A 26,086-nucleotide genomic window follows, 5' to 3' on the forward strand; every position below is an offset into this window, starting at 1 on the left:
AAGGGACCAAGTGCAACATATCCAAGTTTGCCGACGATACAAAGATGGGAGGGAAAGCAGTGAGTGAGGAGGACATAAAAAACCTGCAAAAGGACATAGACAGGCTAAGTGAGTGGGCAGAAATTTGGCAGATGGAATACAATGTTGGAAAGTGTGAGGTTATGCACTTTGGCAGAAAAAAATCAAAGAGCAAGTTATTATCTAAATGGAGAGAAACTGCAAAGTGCTACAGTACAAAGGGATCTGGGGGTCCTGGTGCATGAAACACAGAAGGTTAGTATGCAGGTGATCAGGAAGGCCAATGGAATCTTGGCTTTTATTGCAAGGGGGATGGAGTATAAAAGCAGGGAAGTCTTGCTTCAGTTATACAGGGTACTGGTGAGGCCACACCTGGAATACTGCGTACAGTTTTGGTTTCCATATTTAAGAAAAGGCATTACTTGCTCTCGAGGCAGTTCAGAGAAGGTTCACTCGGTTGATTCCGGAGATGAGGGGGTTGACTTATGGAGGAAAGGTTGAGTAGGTTGGGCCTCTACTCATTGGAGTTCAGAAGAATGAGGGGCGATCTTATCGAAACATATAAGATTGTGAGGGGGCTTGATCGGGTGGATGCGGTGAGGATGTTTCCACTGATGGGTGAGACTAGAACTAGGGCGCATAATCTTAGAATAAGGGGCTGCCCTTTCAAAACTGAGATGAGGAGAAACTTCTTCACTCAGAGGGTAGTAAATCTATGGAATTTGCTACCTCAGAGCTGTGGAAGCTGCAACATTAAATAAATTTAAAACGGAGATACAGTTTCCTAGCCGATAAGGGAATTAGGGGTTACGGGGAGCGGGCAGGGAAGCGGACGTGAGTCTAGGTTTGGATCAGCCATGATCCTATTGAATGGCGGAGCAGGCCCGAGGGGCCGTATGGCCTACTCCTACTTCTTATGTTCTTATTAAAGGCGATATATAAATGCAAGTTGTTATTATTCCTTCTGTTCTGCTAAGTTATAAAGAGGTTAGACCTCATGGCAACACCACTTGCTATGCTTTACTTGGGCTTGTTTGTGGTCCAGTCGTGAGGTTGGACCTTGTACATGCACAGAATATCCACCATATTACAAACCTCAGCAACGTGCCAAGCAGAAAGTCTGAAGTTTTGACTCCATCAATGCCAACTCGACATAATAAGGCACTGAAGTTGGAGTGAGTCCTTCATTTGCTTATCTACTTTATATCATGTCATTGTCTGTCCAGACATAAAAGTTTACAGCAAAGGGGGCCGTCATTTGGCCCATCGTGTCTGTGCCCGCTTTTTGCTAAGCCATTCCAAAATTAATCACATGGCTCTGGTCTCTTCCTATAGCCATGTTTATCCAATTTTCCCTTAAAAGATGCAATGGTTTATGCCTCAGCCATTCCCTGTGGCAGAGAGGTCCAAGGTCCAACAACTTGTGTAAGGAACTATCTCCTAACGATTTAAAATTGATAAGCACTCATTGCCAACTTCCCAATAACAGAAAGTAATATTGCCCAATTCATTCTGTCAAAACCCTTCATTATTGTAAACCTCCTCTTAGTCTTCTCTGCTTCAATATCTCAAATCTCACCTTATAACAAGTTTCCCATCCCTGGTATCATCTTGGTGAATTTATGCTGTATGCCCTCTATATCTTTAATGTCCTTTCTACAGTCGAGTGCTCAAAACTGCACATAGTACCCTAACTGTGACTTAACCAATGTTTTGTGCAAATTTATTACTACCGAAGATTGGACTGAGAGAAAAAAAAGGATGCAGATAGGAAAAGTAAGTGAAAAAATATTAAATTTTTAAAATCTGAGACTCAACAGTTTGAATTGTTCCCTTTCTTGGCCAGAGAGGTTGATTGGTATTGCATTGACAATTATCACATCGTTAAGAGGGTACTTCGGCTATTAATTATGAGCCCTAACTTTCTGCGGCGAGTTTAATGGGCAACTAATGTGCAAATCCAGCAAGTTCTTAAAAATAACAGGGAGGCTATGTGTAAGATGCAGTTTGTGCGAGGCAGCAGCATAAATCGACAAGCAAGTTCGGGAGATTCACAACTCACCGTATCTCTGTTAACTTGCTGGCAGATTCACGCATAAACTCGTCGTTATTTTGCCAAGATGATTTGGCCCAATACCTCTGCCATAACTTCATCCACAATTAGACTTTCTCCTTCATCCATTGTGTATAAAACCCCTTACTATTTACTTTTATATTACCTGCCAGCCTTACTTTATATTCTCTTTTAATCTCCCTTTCCCCGAGTGCAGCTTGGAACAGAGTATAAACCTGCGAGTTTGGTGAGTATGGGAGTGAATCTTAAGGGTTAAATAAAATCTAGTCTTGCGTGCTTGCAATTAGCATTTAACTTAAATTTACTGTTTCAAGTTTTAAGTTTCTTCCAGGCTTGGGCAGGGCTATGCAAGCTCTGTGCTGGAGAGCAGGTGAGATTAGTTAATTAATTAACTGGTCTAAGCTGGTTCTGTAACTGCCAGAGAGCTCACTTATTTAAATCTCAGTAGTATAAATAAGGGAGGCTAGAGTGCAGCTTGGAACAGAGTGTAAATCTGCGAGTTTGGCGAGTAAGGGAGTTCGGTGAGGAGGGGAGGGAGGTGGGTGCTCCTTTCCTTTTCTATCTGCGTCAGCCTCCAGGAGAGCAGGAGTTAAAAAGCTGCACGAGAGGGGACAGAGAACCAGCGGGATTTCGGCTCTGTGAAACTCCCCAACCATATTTGGAGAAAAATAAAAGGTGACATCACAGGGAAAAGGGTAAGTGATTGGTTGGTGAGTATTTTGCTCACTTATCTTAGGGTTTATTATTAATAAAAATAAATACATTAAAACACAATAAAGATGGCAGGGCAGGTGATGTGTTGCGTCTGCAGGATGTGGGAGCTCCTGGATGCCAGTGTGATCCAGAACGAACACGTCTGCGAAAAGTGTCTGCGGCTCGAGGAGCTTCGGCTCAGAGTTGATGAGCTGGAGGCCGAGCTGCGGACACTGCGATGCATCAGGGAGGGTGAAAGTTACCTGGACACTTTATTCCAGGAGGCAGTCACACCACTTGGGATAGTGTCTTTTGATTTGGTCAGTGACAGGAGGATGTGACTGCGAGTGAGGCAAGTATGGGGACCCAGGAGGTGGAGGGGCCTCAGCCTTTGCAATTGTCCAACAGGTTTGAGGTTCTTGCGGCCTGTATGGATGAAAGTGGTGGCTGCAGGGTGGATAAGCAAACTGACCATGGCACCGTGGTACAGGCAGCCATTCAAGCGGGGGGTGTCAATAGGAAAGTAGTGGTAATAGAGGACAGCATAGTCAGGGGGATAGATACAGTTCTCTGCAGCCAAGAGTGAGAGTCCAGACGGTTGTGTTGCCTGCCCGGTGTCAGGGTTCAGGACATCTGCTCTGGGCTGGAGAGGAACTTGCAGTGGGAGGAGCCAGTGGTCGTGGTCCACGTAGGTACCAACGACATAGGTAGAACTAGGAAAGAGGTTCTGCTGAGAGAGTATGAGCAGCTAGGGGCTAAAATAAAAAGCAGAACCTCAAGGGTAATAATTATTACCTGAGCCACGAGCAAATTGGCTTAGGGTAAATAAAATTAGAGATAAATGTGTGGCTCAAAGACTGGCGTGGGAGAAATGGGTTTCCATGCCTGGGGCATTGGCACCAGTAATGGGGAAAGTGGGGTCTGTATTGTTGGGACGGTCTTCACCTGAACCGTGCTGGGACCAGTGTTCTGGCGAGTCATAACTCGGGTGGTAGAGTGGGCTTTAAACTAAATAGTGGGGGCAAGGGATCAAATTTGGGAAGATGTGGTAAATCAAAGAGTAGAGACAAGACAAGGGAGAAAGGTATTAATATGGGAAATGATAAACAGACTGTGACAGGAAGGGATAGAGAGTACAAATCTAAGAGTAAATCAACAGATAAGACTAGAGGTTACAAAAATAATAAAAGGACAAAACTAAAGGCTCTGCATCTGAATGCACGTAGCATTCGAAACAAAACAGATGAACTGAGCGCAAATAGATCTGATAGCCATTACAGAAACATGGCTGCAGGATGGCATAGATTGGGACCTGAATATTGAAGGGTACATGACATTTAGGAAGGACAGGAAGCTAGGAAAAGGTGGAGGGGTGGCTCTGTTAATTAATGATGGTATTAGCACAATAGAGAGGGATGACCCAAGTTCAGGAAACCAGGATGTAGAAGCGGTTTGGATAGAGATGAGAAATGATAAAGGAAAGTCACTTGTGGGAGTGGTGTACAGGCCCCCCTAACAGTAAGATGGAGTATAAAAGGAAGAAATAATGGGAGTTTGTCAGAAAGGTACGACAATAATCATGGGGGATTTTAATCTACATATAGACTGGAAAAATCAGATGGGCAAAGGTAGCCTAGATGAGGAGTTCATAGAATGTTTTCGGGATAGTTTCTTAGAACAGCACGTTCTGGAGCCAACCAGAGAGCAGGCTATACTGGACCTGGTATTGTGCAACGAGATAGGATTAATGAATGGCTTCATAGTGAAGGCGCCCCTAGGTAGCAACGATCATAATATGATTGAATTTTACATTCAGTTTGAGGGAGAGAAGAGTGGATCCAAGACTAGTATTTTAATCTTAAATAAGGGCAATTATGAGGGCATGAAAGCAGAACTAGCTAAAGTGAACTGGCAAATTAGGTTAAGGGATAGATCAATAGAGTCGCAGTGGCAGACATTTAAGGGGATATTTCAGAATACACAGAATATATACATTCCAACGAGAGAGAAAAATTCCAAGGGGAGGCCCCACCATCCATGGTTAACTAAAAAAGTTAAAGATCGTATCAAACTTAAAGAAAAAGCATATAATTGCACAAAGATGGGTGGCAGGTCAGAAGATTGGACAGAATATTTAAAAAAGCAAAGAATGACAAAGATTAATAAGGAGAGAAAAATTAGAGTACGAGAGAAAGCTAGCTAGAAATATAAAAACAGATAGTAAGAGTTTCTATAGATATTTTAAAAAGAAAAAAAGAGTTAACAAAGTGAGCGTTGGTCCTATAGAAATAAATGTATACAAGTAACATCCCAGAAATAGCTGTAAATCAGGAAATGGAAGGGAGGGAGGAACTCAAGAAAATTACAATCACCAGGGAAGTGGTACTGAGCAAATTGTTGGAGCTGCGGGCTGACAAGTCCCTGGGTCCTGATGGACTTCATCCTAGGGTTTTAAAAGAAGTGGCTACTGAGATAGTTGATGTGTTGGTTTTAAATTTTCCAAAATTCCCTAGATTCGGGGAAGGTTTCCTTCCATTTCCTGATTTACAGCTATTTCTGGGATGTTACTTGTATCCTCTAGTGAAGACCGATGCAAAATACCTGTTCAATTCAACTGCCGTTTCTTTATTTTCCATTATTAATTCCCCAGACTCGCTTTCTATAGGTCCAACGCTCACTTTGTTAACTTTTTTCTTTTTTAAATATCTATAGAAACTCTTACTATCTGTTTTTATATTTCTAGCTAGCTTTCTCTCGTACTCTAACTTTTCTCTCCTTATTAATCTTTGTCATTCTTAGATTGGAAAATAACAAATGTAACTCCTTTATTCAAAAAGGGAGACAGAAAGCAGGAAACTACAGGCCAGTTAGCTTAACATCGGTCATAGGGAAGATGTTAGAAGCTATTATTAAAGACATTATAGCAGGGCACTTAGAAAAGTTCAAGGTAGTCAGGCAGAGTCAACATGGTTTTGTGAAAGGGAAATCATGTTTAACCAATTTATTGGAGTTCTTTGAGGAAGTAACATGTGCTGTGAATAAAGGGGAACCAGTGGGTGTACTGTACTTCGATTTCCAGAAGGCATTTAATAAGGTGCCACATCAAAGGTTATTGTGGGAAAATAAAAGCTCATGGTGTAGGGGGTAACATATTGGCATGGATAGAAGATTGGTTGGCTAACAGGAAACAGAGAGTAAGCATAAATGGGTCATTTTCTGGTTGGCAAGATGTAACGAGTGGTGTGCCACAGGGATCAGTGCTGGGGCCTCAACTTTTTACAATTTATATAAATGACTTGGATGAAGGGACTGAAGGTATGGTTGCTAAATTTGCTGATGACAAAGATAGGTAGGAAAGTAAATTGTGAAGAGGACATAAGGAGGCTACAAAGGGATATAGATAGGTTAAGTGAGTGGGCAAAGATCTGGCAAATGGAGTATAATGTGGGAAAATGTGAAGTTGTCCATTTTGGCAGGAAGAATAAAAAAAGCATATCATCTAAATGGTGAGAGATTGCAGAGCTCTGAGATGCAGAGAGATCTGGGTGTCCTAGTGCATGAATCGCAAAAGGTTAGTATGCAGGTACAGCAAGTAATTAGGAAAGCTAATAGAATGTTATAGTTTATTGCGAGGGGAATTGAATATAAAAGTAGGGAGGTTATGCTTCAGTTATACAGGGCATTGGTGAGACCACATCTGGAGTACTGTGTACAGTATTGGTCTCCTTATTTAAGGAAGGATGTAAATGCATTGGTAGCAGTTCAGAGAAGGTTTACTAGACTAATACCTGGAATGGGCGGGTTGTCTTGTGAGGAAAGGTTGGACAGGCTAGGCTTGTATCTGCTGGAGTTTAGAAGAGTGAGAGGTGACTTGATTGAAACATAAGATCCTGAGGGGTCTTGACAGGGTGGATGTGGAGAGGATGTTTCCTCTTGTGGGAGAATCTAGAACTAGGGGTCACTGTTTAAAAGTAAGGGGTGGCCCATTTAAGACAGATGAGGAGAAATTTTTTCTCAGAGGGTCGTGAGTCTTTGGAACTCTCTTCCTCAGAGGGCGGTGAAAGCAGAGTCTTTGAATATTTTTAAGGCAGAGGTAGATAGATTCTTGATAAGCAAGGGGGTGAAAGGTTATCGGGGGTAGGTGGGAATGTGAAGTAATCAGATCAGCCATGATCTTATTGACTGACGGAGCAGGATCGAGGGGCCAAGTGGCCTACTCCTGCTCCTAATTCGTATGTTCACCTCCATGACATTTTCTATGTGCATGATTTTCTTCAGTATTGTTAACCCTAAATTTATCATCTGCCTCCCTTTTAAGTTTCAGTTTAGTTTTAATCTATTTATCCAAGGAACTCTATTCTTTGATGCACTCCCTTTCACTTTGTAGAAATGTATTTACTTTGTACTCTATTCTACTCAGACTTGAAGATTTCCCATTGCTGATCTGGCCAGCTGTTCGCTAACTTATCCCCCAGTTAATCGGAGTTCGATCCCTTCTTATCGCACTTAACTTTGCCTTTTGTTCCACTCCATCTTTGACTTGGTTATCCTTCTCTATTCTTGCATTGAAACAAACATTGTTGCATTTTCCTACTCTCATCGGTTAATTGCACCATTTAATTTCTGAGAACTAAATCAAGCAATGCTTCTTTTCTTGTTGGATTAGAAACATATTGGCCCAGATTTGCCGGTCAGTGGCGAAGGAACTGCGCATGCCGCTCACTACGCTTACGGCTGCCCACAGACTTTTTGGGGGCTTTTGAGCATCAACTTGCTGTCATCGGGCGTCTGATTCAGTGCGGTGCTCTCTACAGGGGATGTGTGTGTGTGGCGTGAGTGAGCAGAGAAAGCAACAGTGTGATTCTTCAACCAGGTTGACGAATCCTCACAGACACAGAATCTAAACTAGGAAGTATAAATCATTGTAAAACCATGTACAGAAAGCAAAATAGAGAGGTAAAGAAAGATGGGTTTAAGAGATAGGGATAAAAGAGACAAAGAAAAAGTAAAAACTTAATTTTTTTTACTAATATCACCAACAATAATTAAATTCTGAAAGAATGAGTCGCCACACTTGTAAAATTACATTTTCAGTGCCAGAGAGGTTGTTTGGCAGTAATCATAGAAACATAAAAGATAGGAGCAGGAGTAGGCCATTCGGCCCTTCGAGCCTGCTCCGCCATTCAATGAGATCATGGCTGATCATCCAAATTCAGTACCCTGTCCCTGCCTTCTCCCCATATCCCTTTAGCCTTAAGAAATATATCCAACTCTTTCTTGAATATATTTAATGAACTGGCCTCCACCGCCCTCTGTGGCAGAGAATTCCACAGGTTCACCACGCTCTGGGTGACGATATTCCTCCTCATTTCAGTCCTAAATGGCTTACCCCTTATCCTTAGACTATGACCCCTGGTTCTGGACTCCCCAGCCATCAGAAACATCCTTCCTGCATCTAGTCTGTCCAGACCTGACAGAATTTTATAGGTTTCGATGAGATCCCCTCTCAATCTTCTAAACTCCAGTGAGTATAAGCCCAATCGACACAATCTCTCCTCATACGTCATTCCTGCCATCCCAGGTATCAGCCTGGTGAATCTTCGCTGCACTCCTTCCATGGCAAGAACGTCCTTCCTCGGGTAAGGTGACCAAAACTGCACACAATACTCAAGGTGTGGTCTCACCAAGGCCCTGTACAACTGTAGCAAGACATCCTTGTTCCTGTACTCGAACCCTCTTGCTACGAAGGCCAACATACCATTTGCCTTCTTAACTGCCTGCTGCAGCTGCATGCTTACCTTCAGCGACTGGTGCACAACACCACCCAGGTCTCTTTGCACTTCCCCTTCTCCCAATCTATTGCCAAATAATAATCTGCCTTCCTGTTTTTGCCACCAAAGTGTATAACCTCACATTTATCCACATTATAGTGCATTTGCCATGTTTCTGCCCAAATCGTACTGGAGTTTCACGACATCCTCCTCACAGCTTACCCTCCCACCCAGCTTTGGGTCGTCTGCAAATTTGGAGATATTACATCCAATTCCCTCGTCCAGATCATTAATATATATTGTGAACAGCTGGGGTCCTAGGACCGATCCTTGCGGTACCCCACTAGTCACTGCCTGCCACTCAGAAAATGACCCGTTTATTCCAACTCTTTGCTTTCTGTCCGCCAACCAGTTCTCTATCCAAGTCAATACCTTGCCCCCAATCCCATGTGCCTTAATTTTGCACGCTAATCTCTTATGTGGGACCTTATCGAAAGCCTTCTGAAAGTCCAAATACACCACATCCACTGGTTCTCCCTTATCTATTTTACCAGTTACATCCTCGAAAAATTCCAGTAGATTAGTAAGCATGATTTACTTTTTGTAAATCCATGTTGACTTTGTCCAATCCTGTCACTGCTTTCCAAGTGCTCTGCTATTACATCTTTTATAATAGACTCTAGCATTTTCCCCACTACCGATGTCAGGCTATAATTCCCCGCTTTTTCTCTACCACCTTTTTTGAATAGTGGGGTAACATTAGCTACCCTCCAATCCATGGGTACCGTTCCAGAGTCTATCGAGTTCTGGACTTCTCACGCCACTTACATCTGAATGCACCAGCCCTAACTTTTTCTGGCGTGTTTAGTGGGTAAGTACAGCAACTTCACGCCCTTACATGGATTTCAATGCCGAATCCATCAGTGAAGCACTGGTGTAGCGCAGAATGTTGAGCAACTTCCCAATTTCCGTGTTTAACTGTGCATGTGCGGATGCCAGAAGTTGCTGTCCAATTTACTCCATAATAACAGTGAGCTCGGTTAGCCTCAGCGTTACTATTATTGCAAAATCCGGGCCAATGATCCAGGAAGCAGTCAAGGATACATTCTTAAAAAAAGTGTCCCACTTGACCACTTGCATTACCTTTATTTCAATCTATCTTAGGATAGTAAAAAATCACCCAATATTAATTGTCCTGTTATTCTTGCATATCTCTGAACTTTCTGCAGTTTTCCATTTCTGGCTCATCTCCAGTGTTTGTTGGCCTGTAATGCGCACCAAGAAAAGGTACCATTTTCTTTCTTAATTCTATTGACAAAAAACCATCCTTCTCTGATTCACTGTCCATTTCATACTTGTCCAACACTAATATATCGATTGAGCAGCTCTAATAACTCAGGGGCTCCCTGCACCCATGAGTCCCGTCTTTCTCTGCTACCCTTATGGATTGTCATCCATTTCTCTCCTCCTACACTATCCCTGCATCCTGAACAGTCTAGCACTGCTTCTAAGCTGACCATATTCTGCCGAGTGCCATCCAGAAACCCCATATCCTCTCTGATGCTGCATAGTGTGACCAATTCTTCAGAGGACAGAGATCCCCTATTTCAGAAACACAATTTTCCTACTATGAATGCAAGTGTGCTCCCTCTGCATATATTGAGGATCCATGATTGTCCACATATCACAGTCCACATACATCACAAGAATTTAATGCGCTGCCGTACCTCTGACTAACTGTTGAACGTAAAAATGTAGATAATATAAGCATGAACTCCCACTAGAACCAATCCCTTTCAGAAATCAAACTTCACTTACTTCACACAGGTATTAAATTAGAGAAAAAAAATCTGACCAACTACACCTCAATGTTCAGCACCCTCAAAAGCTGAAGCCCAGAATTCAGACCACAGATACTTTTTGAACTACTGAGGTTAATTCATTATAGCGCTGCACTCATTTAATTCACACTGCAATAGTTGGGAGCAGTTGTTGAATAAGTCATATACTTTCAATAAAAATATATTTCAGAGAATGGCACCAAAAGCACAACATTAATATCCTATGGGTTAATTTTCTACTAAAACACAACTCCTATTTTGGAAATTAACAGAAGTCTGCACAAATTAAGAATTCAATTTGCCCCCAAGAGAGAAATTGTACTGCAGGCGCCATCTCACTTGTTTCGCTTGCACATAGTCTAGAGAGCCTGAAGTTGCTGCATGAGCAGTTTATAACAAATATATCCCTCAAACCTGAAGCCATTGTCTGCAATAATGCTTGCAGGTGGACTTCAGACACAAGCTGTTGGCACCCACCCAACTGTTAGTACAGCAAGTGCCCAAAACTGAAAATAACTACGAACTTCACACTACATGTTTCAAAAAATAATGAACACCTCAAAATGATTTAATGCTGCAACCTTGTTTTAGGATCCACATAATTGGTAAACAATCGCTCAAATGGTTTAAAATGTCATCTAAGATTCCCAAAGAGATTAGTGTCTCGTCACTCTCAGCTATCCATTTGCCTCTAAATTGCATGAGTCTTTACATTAATTTAATTATCCAAGAACTGATTCACAGTGTACTGAATTATGAAATAGTGTCACTAACACTGCATGCTGAAACACCTATTTGGAAAAAGACTATACCCAGTACCATTAAAACCTCTTTCTTAAACTAAACTTTCCTAGAGTTGTTACCTTAATTCTCCAAGTTTTCTTCTCCAAACCAAATCAAAAGCCCATATCCAACTCCAATATAGCTCAAATTTAAATTGATGCATGCCAAGACAGTAGGTGGAATCCGACAAATGAAACATTTAATTGTACAGCAAAGATTGATAGACAGTAACCATTTTCATTGGGTCACCATCTTAAATGCAGGCTGCTTTCAGGTAAAATTAAATCCTATTCCTTCAATAATAAAACATGACATCTAATGTTGATATTTTTTCAATGGCTCAAATGAGGTAACAGCTTAATGTAGCAGTTTTTAAATAAGTGCAAGCAATTTTTGGACATGCAGAATGATTTAAAAAAATCAGTTTACTGAAACAAGTTTCAGAGCAAAATGGATCTTTTGGAAAAGCTGGAGGAAGCAGCAGGAAGGTTATTCACATTTAAACACCAGTGGTAGTGCAGCAGAGATGGGTGATCTCGTACAATGCACCATAGATTGGCAGGACATAGGTTTACAAATTTGATTCCTTACACGGTAAATTTTGATCTTAGTCTTGGGGAAGTGCCAAGAGCAGGAATGGCTTCATTAATGGGACAGAGTAAAGTCAAATCACGCCACTCACCCAACTATTGTTCGGAAGCAGTTAGAGAGACAGCTATAGGGTTGGAAATATATTGCCCGCCCACTGAGCTAATGAATGATTGATTATACCCAAATGGGAAAGGGATGGGGGGGATGGAACAGAAGAACGCCTCAGTGTAATAGCAGCTTTTAGACATGGCGAATAGCCATTTTAAGGCATTGTGAAATAACCTTGTGAGGAAATAAGTATAAAAATTTAACAAGCCCAAAATTCTGCTGTATTTTGTTAGGCTAAGAAATGAAAAATCATCTAGAAATTTAGACAGTCGTGAAAATTCAAAATTTGCAGATCTTGTAAAAAACGTCCAGACTTTCCCAGGCCTACTCATAACCCCATGCCAGCTACGTCATTAAGTTATTGCATTTAATAATGAGATCATTATTTTTATCGTTACTTTTTAAAAAATTTAAAGTGACTTATTCCCATCTCGCTGCTCAGTGACAGAAGCATTATTTAAATGTCAATGGTGATGGCACACTTCAGTCTTTGTGTTCTTTGAAGATAACTCAGCGGCCAGAATTGTGCAACAGTGTGCTTCACACAACGAACTGCTAAACAACGCAATGAAGTTTGTTCAATTCGATACTCCAAGTAAAAGGAAAATATACAAGAAGTGGGTATACAAGTAACACTGCACTCTGATGCTCCTTATTCTCCACCTCAAGTGTTATCCCCTTCTCTATACGCACCTGTTTACCCTGCGAGGACATTTATCTGGTTTAATATCTACCTCATAGAGGTAGACGTCAATCTTTGGGATATCTACTTGGAAGCAGTTGGCCAGCAGTTTAATCGGTTTTCCCATGGTGCCACATCCTGGACGCCTTGGCACCGTGAAGAGGGGCTGAGCCCCAACAGCTCCTGCAAGAAGAAGAAAAGGACACTCAGTAAAATGAGTTAAAGCAGACATACACAGCTCTTTATATTTCTCTATTTTTCCCTCTTGATTATGCATGAACAGTGACTGACAGCACAACCTGCTTCCAGACCGCCATCTAATGCCTGTACCCCAAACCCAAGGTTGGTCTCTAATCAGCTTCTCCCCACAATGATTTGGATTAGATCAAGAACTCAGCAACATGGAAAGGGGTATAAAATTAGCCTGCACTTGATGTTGGCAATACACAGCATCGCAATGCCACATGGAAGCGCACAATCTTAACATGCTATACATGTCAAAGACCTGAAATATTTAGCATTGGGATTGGAAACTTTTTTTTAGGGGTGGGGTTGGGTTGGACAGAGGGGAAAGTGGGATGGAAGGTTGTTTAACATAGAAACAAATTTTAATCCTACAAGCTTACACAATGTTAAAACTTCTTAATCATATATTCACCCATTTGAGGCAGGAACGATTAAATAAAATAAAACAAATTCAAGAGTATCTCTGGCTATTGAGCCTTTTTTGAAAAAAAAAAGCTTTCCTTCAATTTTTTTTTTTTTTTTTAAATAAAAAGAGTTGTGTTTATGCAATTCTAATAAATCTCATCCGAGAGATATTATGACCACAACTACCAACAAGCGAACATATGTAAATATAAGGAAAAAGGTAGGATGTGGGCAAATACCAAATCCAGTCTCATTTTACATAGAGCAAAATTTTTAACCTTGTAACCTGCTTATAAGATTTGAATCCTCAATTTACAAGAACTACAAATATTTCACAATGTTTGGTCAGACTGGTTATTCTACAGATACACATTTCCTGCCCAAACCTTAAAATGACCTTAAATTAATTCTTAAAATACACAAGCTATCCTCAACTATTAATGATGAATTTTCATTGGAGATTTTCACTCAAATTAATAAATATCAATCCTAGTAGTGAAATTATAACATTGGAGAATGCATTCGTTCAGTCGTGTCTACTCAAAACTGCTGTACGTGCATCATTACAACAGATTAGATCTTAACGTTTTCATTTCTGAAGCAATCAACTAACAGCAATCAACTAACTGCACAATCATACAGTAAATGTCAAGTCATCTCACCATTACATCAACAGGAACTTACTTCAACAGCTGCAGCTGTACAAGACTTAAAAGGAACCACAGTTATTGTGTTCATTTATTATCTCTTTCACAAAATAGATTAACATAACTATCCTGAAGGTTTTGCTTAGACTTCAATTTTGCTTTGCATTCCCTATATATATTTGAAGTATAAATGTATTAATTCAGTATGACGGCAATGAAAGACAGAATACGAGTAGTTAGTGCGGATTCCTTTTATGCGAGCGATTTGTATGTCATTTATTTTGGAATACAGCTGCAATAGCAAATGGGTGCAAATGAAGTACAAAAATAAAAATTGCCAAAAACCAGCAATAGAAGGTTGTATGGTAGAAATAAATACTTTGAAGGGAGAAAATATATTGAGTTCAGGAAATCATAAGATGGAATCCCAAGTACTGTACTGGAAGTACTCAATGACAACACTGTTACAATTATGAAACTCGATAGTTTATACATATGTTTGTGTTTATTGTGGTTTTGATTTTTTTTGGGGGGGGGAAGACAGCGCCACTCATGCAGCGAATTTTCTTTCTTGTGAATCGTCAACCAGTTCTGCTGGTGACACGGGTCCCTCAGACATGATTCGTTTCCCAAAATATCTCACACAATTGATTCCAAAATTGGGGGGAGGTGGTTCTCCTATTCTGTGATCGAGGGGAAACTAGGCATTGAGCCACTCAGGTTGTTTTCATTTACTTCCTAGCACCATATAGAGAGATCATGGGAACAAGGCACCACTCAAGCTGAGGGACAGACGATGAGGGAGGAAAAGAACCATAATGTGCGATATATAGAATAAAAATGAGGTTTCAATTAAATGATGAACTTTTGGGTAGAAGTATCCCCAGTAAGAAAAGGCAAATGAAAGTTAAATGTTAGCCTCGAGTGTTAATGATGTGTGTCTGCCATCTGTTTATTAATGGAAACATACAAAGATAGAGAGTGCCTCTTTACAGAGGGGGAAAGAAAAATCAACCTCACCAATGTGCAAAGAACGGAATTAAAGTCAACGTGCACTTTCACTATAAAGTCATTATAGATAGTTTGACAATTGAACTTAAAAAAAGAGACCGGAGGGTGAAATTAAAAGTGTAAGATTGCCATGAAGCAATGATAACATGATATTCACCTCAGACTACAGGCTCAAGTTTGGCTAGACACAGCAGAAGTGCGCTTCACTGCATGGTCAGCACCACACCCCTTTCCCCAAGTGACCTGATCCCATCACATATTTGTGTTGCTGATCTCAATAAATGAGCAACTCTTAATTTCCGTCAAAAAACACCAGAGGCTTTTGGAAACACCCTACCACCCACTCAGTGATCTGGATCTTAGTGTCCTCAAACAAGGTTTACACCCTCAGACTGAAGGGAAAGGCTCACTATTTTAAAATGTTGCAAAAACAGACAGCACTGCTGATCAAAAAGCCAGACATTTCCAAATTGGTTTGATTTAAAAACTCAAATGCAATACTATTTCTGTATTTAGCATCGCCTGCTCTTTCTGAATACACCCACCCACCCATCCATGAAGTGACGCAGTGCACATCACCACCCACAGAACACCACTCACTCATTCAGAACTGTAAATGTCAAATAATGGAGCGGATTAATCATCAGACAAACTTTAGAACACCCTCCCCACAGAACAGTACTAAGAGCATTAAACAAATACAGGCGCAGAAAGCCGCTAAAGCATCATCCCCATAACATAATGGAAAATAACAGAAACGCTGAACTCAAGGGCAGTAGTAGACCCTCTCCAACAGTTCAAATATAAAACTTGAGCTTTGCATGTTTCAGACTGCACAAGAAACAGAGCCAGGTTCATTTGTTTTCTGGCCATGCTCACATTCTCCAAATTGGATGATTAAAAAAATATCTATATCTCATCATATATTTCATATCATTTCTATATTCTATATTTCATATCATTTCTATATTTCATATTTCTATATTTCATATCATATATATCTATATCTATATCTATATACACACAAAAAATTATATACACATATAAAAGACAAAGTTCCACATGGCTGATTCCAAGTAAAGCCATTTAAATGTGTTGTACAGCAACAATGTACATTAACTTTATATCATTGAAGTCACCAGATCTTGTTACGCCACAATGAATATCTACAACGTGCATCAGGCCACATTACTAATTTTGTTGTATTCTCACTTCATTGATGCCAGTACCCACATAAAAAATTCACAGATCGTCATTATTTCATTGTGGGGGGGGGGGGGGGGGGTTGGTGGGCGGGGGAGCACAGAATACTTCTCACTAGACAGAATGTAAAACAACTTGCATTTATATAGCGCCTTTAACATCGTAAAATGTCCCACGTTGTTTCTTGGAACGCAATCAGGTATACAATTGACACTGAGCCAAAGACGACATTGGAGAGGTGACCAAAAGCTTGATCAAGAAAGTAGGTTTTAAGGAGCGTCTTAAAGGAGGAGAGGCGAAGAGATTTATGGAGGGAATTCCAGAGCTTGGGGCTTAGATGGCTGAAGGTATGGCATGGTGGCACGAAAGAAGTTGGGGATGCACAAGAGGCCAGAATTGGAGGAAGAGTGTTTTCGGAGGGCTGTAGGAGGCTACAGAGATTGGGAGGGGTCATGTCAGGATTTGAACACAAGAATTTTAAATTTGGGACCGGGAGCCAATGTAGGTCAGCGAGCACGGGGGTGAACGGGATTTGGTGCAAGTTACAATACAGGCCGCAGAGTTTTGGATGAACCTAAGTTTGTGAAGGAAGACGGCCAGGAGAGCATTGGAACAGTCGAGTCTGGAGGTGACAAAAGCACAGATAAGGGTTTCTGCAGCAGATGGGTTGAGGCAGGGGCAGAGATGGGTGATATTACTGAGGTGGAAATAGGTGGTCTTGGTGATGGGAGAAGATGTGAGCGGACGCTCAGTTCAAGATCAAATAGGGGGCCGAGGGTGCAAACAGTCTGGCTGAGCCCGAGACAGTGGCCAGAGAGGGGGATGGAAAACTATTTAAAATATTTCCTGTTCTAGAGGAGGTACTCTCAGTTGTGCCAGTCCAAAAGCAATCTCATTCAGCTGGAAAAGATTTCATCGATGATACAGCAGTGGATTAGTCTCTACCTAGTTCACAAATCTTTGAAGGTGGCAGGACAGGTCAACAAAGTAGTTAATAAAGCATATGGGATCCTGGGCTTTATAAATAGAGGCGTAGAGTACAAAAGCCAGGAAGTTATGCTAAACCTGTATAAACACTAGTTCGGCCCTAGCTGGAGTCTTGTGCCCAATTCTGGGTACCACACTTTAGGAAGGATGTCAAGGCATTGGAGAGAGTACAGAAGAGATTTTACTAGAATGGTACCAGGGATGAGGGACTTCAGTTATGTGGAGAGACTGGACAAGCTGGGGTTATTCTCCTTGGAGCAGAGAAGGTTAAGAGGAGATTTGACAGTTGTTCAAAATCATGAAGGGTTTTGATAGAGTAAATAAGGAGAAACTGTTTCCAGTGGCAGAAGGGTCATTAACCAGAGGGGATAGATTTAAGGAGATAGGCAAAAGAACCAGAGGCGGCACGAGGATTTTTTGTTTTACACAGAGAGTCGTGATCTGGAATGCACTGCCTGAAAGGGCGGTGGAAGCAGATTCAATAGCAACTTTCAAAAGGGAATTGGATAAATACTTGAGGGGGGAAAAAATTGACAGGGTTATGGGGAAAGAGCAGGGGAGTGGGACATTGGATAACTTTTCAAAGAGCCAGCAAAGGCTCGATGGGCCAAATGGCCTCCTTCTGTGCTGTATCATTAATAAGAATGGACCTGCAGCCTTCAGAATTCTAGTACAACACCGTTGAAAGGTTTAGGCCCAAGGAAGATAGAAATCCTTATTCATAATAGCAGAAGGTTGGAAAATACCCAGCAATTTGAATGCATCTTTTCTAGTTGAGGATCTCATCAAGACTACTGTTGATGAAAGAAAAAAATATGGCTTGAACCAACTAAGACGATCATCAGTTAAAACACTATCCATCTTTGGGGTTTCAACCTCAAGCCACTTCTAGGTTGTAAGCGAAGTGCGTTAGCACCAAATGGCGTCTTAGCTCCCTTCAAAATCATCCACACCTATGCAAGCAGCTGTCTGCCTCACTTTGTTGAATCACTTCTTTCACATATCCCATGTTTCCAAGTATCAACACAAAGTGAAAGATTTAAATAGTTTATATATGAGCAGAGCACAAATTACAAATTTGTTGTGCTGTCTGGCCCACTCGTGTACAAATATCAAAGCAGAAGCCACTTGGGAGATTCTCTAAGTTATGGGACAAAAATGTGTTTTTTTTAAATGACAAGCAATACAAAACAAAAAGCTGAGGCCAAGCCTGTGTCTTAGTGGGCCATGGTGTTTACCATGGAGCTTTGGGATAAATCTGTGTTTTGATTAATTTTACATATATCTCTGGTTACTGATTAAAAAAAGATCTTGGTGTTGTGATTTAATAATTAGCTACCGACGAAACAACACAAATGAATGCAGACTTTCCGAACCTCCAGGCCCACAAAATACAAACTAGGACAAACCAGCAAAGAAATCCCAATAGAAACAGCGGAGTCTTCAAGGACTGAACTGCCAGGGCTTGGAGGCCACATGTGGTTCTCAGGTTTATAGCGTGGACATCCCTGACCAAGGGGCTCCTCTACTTTCCCTAGAATACCGTGATAAAAATTGTTGTAGGATCTGTAGTTTTAAAAGATAATGGAATATAAAACGTGTATTTCAGAAATTAAAAAGCCCAATCCAACTCTTGTCACAAAGAAGGATACTGCAATAATTAGATACAATTACATCAAATTTTACAGCACAGAAACCGGCCATTCAGCCCATCAGGTCTGTGCCGGTGTTTATGCACCACACAAGCCTCCTCTCCCATAAGCCATCTCACCCTATCAACATATCCTTCTATTCCTTTCTCCCTCATAGTTATCTAGCTTCCCCTTAAACGCATCGATGATATAAAGCTAGGTGGGACAGTAAGCTGTGAGGAGAACACAAAGAGTCTGCAAAGGGATATAGATAGACTGAGTGAGTGGGCAGTAAGGTGGCATGGAGTATAATGTAGGGAAATGTGAGGTTATTCACTTTGGTAGGAAGAACAGAAAGAGAATTTTTTTAAATGGCGAGAAACTTTCAAATGTTGGTGTTCAGAGAGGTTTGGGTGTCCTTGTGCAAGAAACACAGAAAGCTAGCATGCAGGTACAGCAAGCAATAAGGAAGGCAAATGGCATGTTGGCCTTTATTGCAATGGGGTTGGAGTATAAAAGTAAGGAAGTCTTGCTATAATTGTAGAGCCTTGGGGAGACCGCACCTGGAGTACTGTGCACAGTTTTGGTCTCCTAATGTAAGAAAGGATATACCTGCCTTGGAGGCTGTGCAATGAAGGTTCACTAGACTGATTCCTGGGATGAGAGAGCTGTCCTATGATGAGAGATTGTGTAGAATGGGCCTGTACTCTCTGGAGTTTAGAAGAATGAGAGGTGATCTCATTGAAACATACAAGATTCGGAAGGGGATTGACAGGGTAGATGCTGAGAGGTTGTTTCCCCTGGCTGGAGAGTCTAAAACTAGGAGACACAGTCTCAGGATAAGGGGTAGGCCATTTACGGCTGAGATGAGGAGGAATTTCTTCACTCAGAGGGTGGTGAATCTTTGGAATTCTCTACCCCAGAGGGCTGTGGATGCTGAGTCTTTCAGTATATGCAAGGCTGAGATAGATTTTTGGACTCGAGGGGAATCCAGGGATATGGAGATCGGGCGGGAATGTAGAGTTGAGGTCGATGATCAGCCATGATCTTACTGAATGACTGAGCAGACTCAAGGAGCCATATGGCCTACTCCTAGAAACATAGATGATAGGAGCACGAGTAGGCCATTCGGTCCCTCGAGCCTGCTCCGCCATTCAATGAGATCATGGCTGATCATCCAAATTCAGTACCCTGTCCCCGCTTTCTCCCCATATCCCTTTAGCCTTAAGAAATATATCCAACTCCTTCTTGAATATATTTAATGAATTGGCCTCTACTGCCTTCTGTGGTAGAGAATTCCACAGGTTCACCACTCTCTGGGTGAAGAAATTCCTCCTCATTTCTGTCCTAAATGGCCTACCCCTTATCCTTAGACTGTGACCCCTGGTTCTGGACTCCCCGACCATCGGGAACATCTTTCCTGCATCTAGTCTGTCTAGTCCTGTTAGAATTTTATAAGTTTCAATACGTCATTCCTGCCATCCCAGGTATCAGCCTGGTGAATCTTTGCTGCACTCCCTCCATGGCAAGAACATCCTTCCTCAGATAAGGCGACCAAAACTGCACACAATACTCAAGGTGTGGTCTCACCAAGGCCCTGTACAACTGCAGCAAGACATCCTTGTTCCTGTACTCAAACCCTCTCGCTACGAAGGCCAACATACCATTTGCCTTCTTAACCGCCTGCTGCACCTGCATGCTTAACCTTCAGCGACTGGTGCACAAGGACACCCAGGTCTCGTTGCACGTCCCCTTCTCCCAATCTATTGCCATTCAGATAATACTCTGCCTTCCTGTTTTTGACACCAAAATGGATAACCTCGCATTTATCCACGTTATATTGCATCTGCCATGCTTCTGCCCAATCACCCAACCTGTCCAAATCATACTGGAGTTTCTCAGCATCCTCCTCACAGCACACACGCCCACCCAGCTTTGTGTCGTCTGCAAGCTTGGAGATATTACATCTAGTTCCCTCGTCTAGATCATTAATATATATTGTGAATAGCTGGGGTCCAAGGACCGATCCCTGCGGTACCCTACTAGTCACTGCCTGCCACTCGGAAAAAGACCAGTTTATTCCAACTCTTTGCTTTCTGTCTGCCAACCAGTTTTCTATCCAAGTCAATACCTTGCCCCCAATTCCATGTGCCTTAACTTTACACGCTAATCTCTTATGCGGGACGTAATCAAAAGCCTTTTGAAAGTCCAAATACACCACATCCACTGGTTCTCTCTTATCTATTTTACCAGTTACATCCTCAAAAAATTCCAGCAGATTAGTCAAGCACGATTTACCTTTTGTAAATCTATGTAGACTTTGTCCGATCCTGTCACTGTTTTCCAAGTGCTCTGCTATTACATCTTTTATAATGGACTCTAGCATTTTCCCCACTACCGATGTCAGGCTTACCGGTCTGTAATTCCCCGTTTTCTCTCTACCACCTTTTTTGAATAGTGGGGTAACATTAGCTGCCCTCCAATCCATGGGTACTGTTCCAGATTCTATCGAATGTTGGCAGATGACCAGCAATGCATCTACTATTTCGAGGGCCACTTCCTTAAGTACCCTAGGGTGTAGATTATCAGGCCCTGGGGATTTATGGGCTTTCAATCCCGTCAATTTCCCCAACACCATTTCCCCAGAAATACTGATTTCTTTCAGTTCCTCCCTTCATCACACCCTATGTTCCCCGACATCTCTGGGAGGTTATTTGTGTCCTCCTTTGTGAAGACAGAACCAAAATATGTATTTAATTGGTCTGCCATTTCTTTGTTCCCCATTATAAATTCCCGTGCTCTTATTTCAAATGTTCTTATGCTATTCACCTCAACTACTCCATGTGGTAGTGAGTTCCACATTCTCACCACTCTTCGGAAAAGAAATTTCTCCTGGATTTCTTATTTGATTCATTAGAATGACTATCCTGTATTGATGGCTCCTAGCTTTGAACTCCACCCCCGCCACAAGTAGAAACACCCACTTTACGTCTACCCTATTGAACCCCTTCATAATTTTAAAGGCCTCTATCAGGTCATCTCTCAACCTTCTCTTTTCTAGAGAAAAGAGCCCCAGCCGGTTCAGTCTTTCCTGAGAGATCCAGTAAAACCAATAATTTTTTTTTAATAATGTTCAGCTTAAAAGGAGAGAACAAGCACCATTCATCATTCTCTCTAGGAGAATGTAACAAACACAATATACAAAATATGATTCAGTCACTGACACTTGGATATCAAGGCCACACATTATGTGCCTCAGCAACATAAACATGTACAAAACCAATTATTTTTGTGGAGTTTTAAATTCTCATGTGGGGGAGGGGAGGAATTGAAAATTATAATGTGAAAATGAATTGAGTTATTAATGCTAAAAGTTATATTTGACAATTAAACTGAAATCTAAAATTGTCTTTTCAGGAATACCGATGTGACAATTTTAGTCCATAAATTAAAAAAAGTGTGTTATAGTAAGAGGTTATGGTGCTACGACGTTCAGGCTTGGGCTGATAAGTGGCAGGTAACATTCGCACCACAGAAGTGCCAGGCAATGACTATCTCCAACAAGCGAGTCTAACCATCTCCCCTTGACATTCAACGGCATTACCATTGCCGAATCCCCCACCATCAACATCATGGGGGTCACCATTGACCAGAAACTTAACTGGACCAGCCACATAAATACTGTGGTAACAAGAGCAGGTCAGAGGCTGGGTATTCTGCGGCGAGTGTCTCACCTCCTGACTCCCCAAAGCCTTTCCACCATCTACAAGGCACAAGTAAGGAATGTGATGGAATATCTCCACTTGCCTGGATGAGTGCAGCTCCAACATTCAAGAAGCTCGACACCATCCAGGACAAAGCAGTCCGCTTAATTGGCACCCCATCCACCACCTTAAACATTCACTCCCTCCACCACCGGCGTAGCGTGGCTGCAGTGTGTGCCATCTACAAGATGCACTGCAGCAACTCACCAAGGCTTCTTCAGCAGCACCTCCCAAACCCGCGACCTCTTCCACCTAAAAAGGACAAGGGCAGCAGGCGCATGGGAACACCACCACCTCCAAGTTCCCCTCCAAGTCACACACCATCCTGACTTAGAAGTGTAGCCCTGTTCCTTCATCGTCGCTGGGTAAAAATGCTGGAATTCGCTACCTAACACCACTGTGGGAGTACCTTCACCACACGGACTGCAGCAGTTCAAGGCGGCGGCTCACCACCACCTTCTCAAGGGCAATTAGGGATGGGCAATAAATGCTGGCCTTGCCAGTGACGCTCACATCCCATAAACTAATTTAAAAAAAAGAATTTGAGGGCAGGCAACAATTCAGCTTGTTGCAGACATCTATGTATTTGGACACTCTGTCGTGTCTACCTACAAAAGGTGGGGGGGGGGGGGGGGGGCGGCGTAAGAAATTATTTTCCAATTAGTTTAATCACTAAACATCAGCAAGCTGATATTAATTTGAAATCACCAAGAGCCTCTGGAGCTGCCAACTTGCTTCTTTTACATAATCATAGAAAAAGATTTTGATCTTATCACAAACAAAAGCAATTCAAGAACACTTCAAATTTAAAACAATGGCCCATATTTTCCGACCCCCACGGGTGTGTATGAGCTGCGTATACAGACGTAGGGGCCTCGGAAGTGCCGGTTTCAGGTTTGCGAAGCACATGCGCTGAAAACCAGCACATCCGATCTGTCAAGAAAGACAGATCCTCCGCTTGCCCAGGAGAAGGGCCTCTGTGGGGATGGGGAGGAGTTCCGCTTTCTGCAGAACCTCCGCCCGCTGAAAACCCTTAAAAGTCTTACGCCTGGTAAAAGCAGGCATAAGGCCGGCTTTTACCAGCGTAAAAAGTTTAAAAATTTTTTTTTTAAAATCTCACTCATTTAAAATAAAGACTTTTCAAAAAGGTAAGTTTATTTTTAGCCCCATAAAAAACTAAAGTTTGTGTTAAATGATTTAATTTAATGTAATTGTAACTAATTTTAAATACGAGATTTAAAAAAATTAATTTAATGTTTGTGTTTTTGGAGTGATCCCCATTCATACTTTTGACGGGTCTATGCTGAGAGACCTGTCAAAAGTGTGAAGGGGGATTCCTTCTTTGATTGGTTCCACGTGATTGCAGGGGTGCTTGTGAACTGCCTGCGCCCCTGGGATACCTGGGCCTCTGTGCACGCAGACCAGGAGAGGCCCAGGAGCAGAAGTGTTGGGACCGACGGAGCCAGCAGGTACGTTTGTAGATTTTTCCCAGATCGGAGGCATCCGCAAGCAGGAAGCCTCCAATCGGAAAATCCGGGCCAATAACTCCAAGCCAACATGTCTTTTGAAAGGCTCGTCATGCCCAACAAATTTATCGAAATTCCTTGAGGAAACAGAATTGCCGGAGAAGGATAATATGCTAGACAGACATCCTGACTTTTGGAAGGCATTTAATAAGACATCTCACAATAGACTTATTGCTAAAATGAAATCTAATAAATGAGGTAGTAATAACCAGATAAATTAGCTAAATAATAGGAAATTAATAGAGATGTTAAATGGAAGAAATCTTATTGTGTAGCTGCGTTCGGTGGAAAAGCCTTTGGTACATTCCTAGGACCTATATTTATAAAATTCTTTGAAAATTATCTAATTAGCATCAGAAAATTGCAGATGATAGCATGCTGTATAGTGAATTTCAATGTTCACAAGCAAGGGGTATAATTCAAAAATCTCTTGAAGACAGCAACTAGGCAGCTGAATCACAAATGGAATTTATTAAGAAGTCGGAGGTAGGCTTTCCTGATGAGTCAGTGGGTAACAGATCTTGGCCGATATGATATAAAGCTATATGGATACTTCATTTATGGAGTTCAAAGTTCAGAAGGGGTGCTATTGAGCAGTACAATTGGCCTCGATATCAGAGGCCTTGTGGGGATTGGGGGGGGGGGGGGGGGGGGCGGCTGAAAGGAGTGGAAAGAGAGTGAAATCAGCAAATTCCCACACCTGATAATTGACCAGTGACTTCAGCTGTGATGACTCAGGGTAACAGCATGCCAGAACTAGGGTCTAAACTTGCAAATGAAAAATTACTACTTGGATAAGTTACTGGAAATCTTCCAAAACTCATGGAACTATACCACAGCACTAGTCATCTACAAACTGAGCGGATGAATAGGAGGGGGAAAATATTTGTAAAGGAATACAAATTGCCAGTTAAATCATTCCTGGCTTTAAGCACTTAACTACAAAAACAAGTTAACAAAGCTAAAATCTAATCTCTGCCTTTAAAATATGCCCCATTACCAATTTTGAGCACATAATCTAGGTTCACACTCCAGGAGTATTGAGGGAGTGCTGCACTGCTGGAGGTGCTGTTTTTCGGAGATGTTAAACCAAGGCCCTGTCTGCCCACTCAGGTGGAGTACAAGATCCCATGGCACCATTCAAAGAAGAGCAGGGGAATTCTCCCGTACCCTGGCCAAATATTTATCAACAACAACTTATATAGCACCTTTAATGTAGTAAAACGTCCCAAGGCGCTTTACAGGAGTATTAGAAGACAAAAAATTTGACACCGAGCCATACAAGGAGAAATTAGGACAGACAGCCAAAAGCTTGGTCAAAGAGGTAGGTTTTAAGGAGCATCTTAAAGGCAGAAGGAGAGGTAGAGAGGCAGAGAGGGTTAGGCAGGGAATTCCAGAGCTTAGGGCCCAGGCAACAGAAGGCACGGCCACCAATGGTTGAGCGATTATTATCAGGGATGCTCAAGAGGGCAGAATTATCCCACAATCAACATTACTAAAACAGATTATATGGTCATGTATCTCATTGCTGTTTGTGGGATCTTGTTGTGTGCAACTTGGCTGCCGAATTTCCCGATATTACAACAGTGACCACACTGCAAATGTACTTAATTGGCTGCATAGCGATTTGGGATGTTCGGAGGTTGTGAAAAGTGCTATATTAATGCAGGTCCTTTCCTTTAGATGTTAAACCGAGGCCCCATCTGCCTGCTCAGGTGGTTGCAAAAGATCCTATAGCACTATGCAAAGAACAGTAGAGAGAATTCTGTTGGTATCTAGCCAAAATTTTCCTCTCAACCATCAAAAACAGATTAGCTGGTTATTCATGCAGTTACTGTTTATAGGACCTTGATGTGTGCCAGCTGGCTACTGCATTTGTCTGCATAACAGTGACTGCACTTCAAAAGTAACCCATTGGTTGTAAAGTGCTTTGAGTATTCTGAGGATGTGATGAGGCACTATGTAAATGCAATTTCTTTCTTACTAGGTGTGGTAAACCACTTTTATCGTTACACTATAGTTATCACTGTTGTATTGTTATCACCGTTATCACTGTTGTATCACGATACGAGGTCGCCTCTTGTCGCGCTGTTATACCTGGGCTG

At 41.8% G+C, this 26,086-nt stretch overlaps 1 protein-coding gene across 2 annotated transcripts in view; it reads right to left on the reverse strand.

The window, feature by feature from the left end:
- The window catches only part of LOC147103181 (protein argonaute-3), a 160,103-nt gene that overhangs the window by 81,374 nt on the left and 52,643 nt on the right, over positions 1-26,086 (reverse strand). Inside the window, exon 2 of one of the 2 annotated variants that reach the window (XM_085962566.1) lies at positions 12,573-12,744. In XM_085962566.1, coding sequence (XP_085818692.1) covers positions 12,573-12,744 — 172 coding nt within the window. Of the gene's footprint in view, positions 1-12,572; positions 12,745-26,086 lie in introns of those variants that run through there. The other variant, XM_085962568.1, reaches the window with a different exon arrangement.

Source organism: Somniosus microcephalus, chromosome 20 (assembly GCF_052327205.1).
Source record: "Somniosus microcephalus isolate GS21.2 chromosome 20, FLI_Smic_1.0, whole genome shotgun sequence".
NCBI classification, from domain to species: domain Eukaryota; kingdom Metazoa; phylum Chordata; class Chondrichthyes; order Squaliformes; family Somniosidae; genus Somniosus; species Somniosus microcephalus.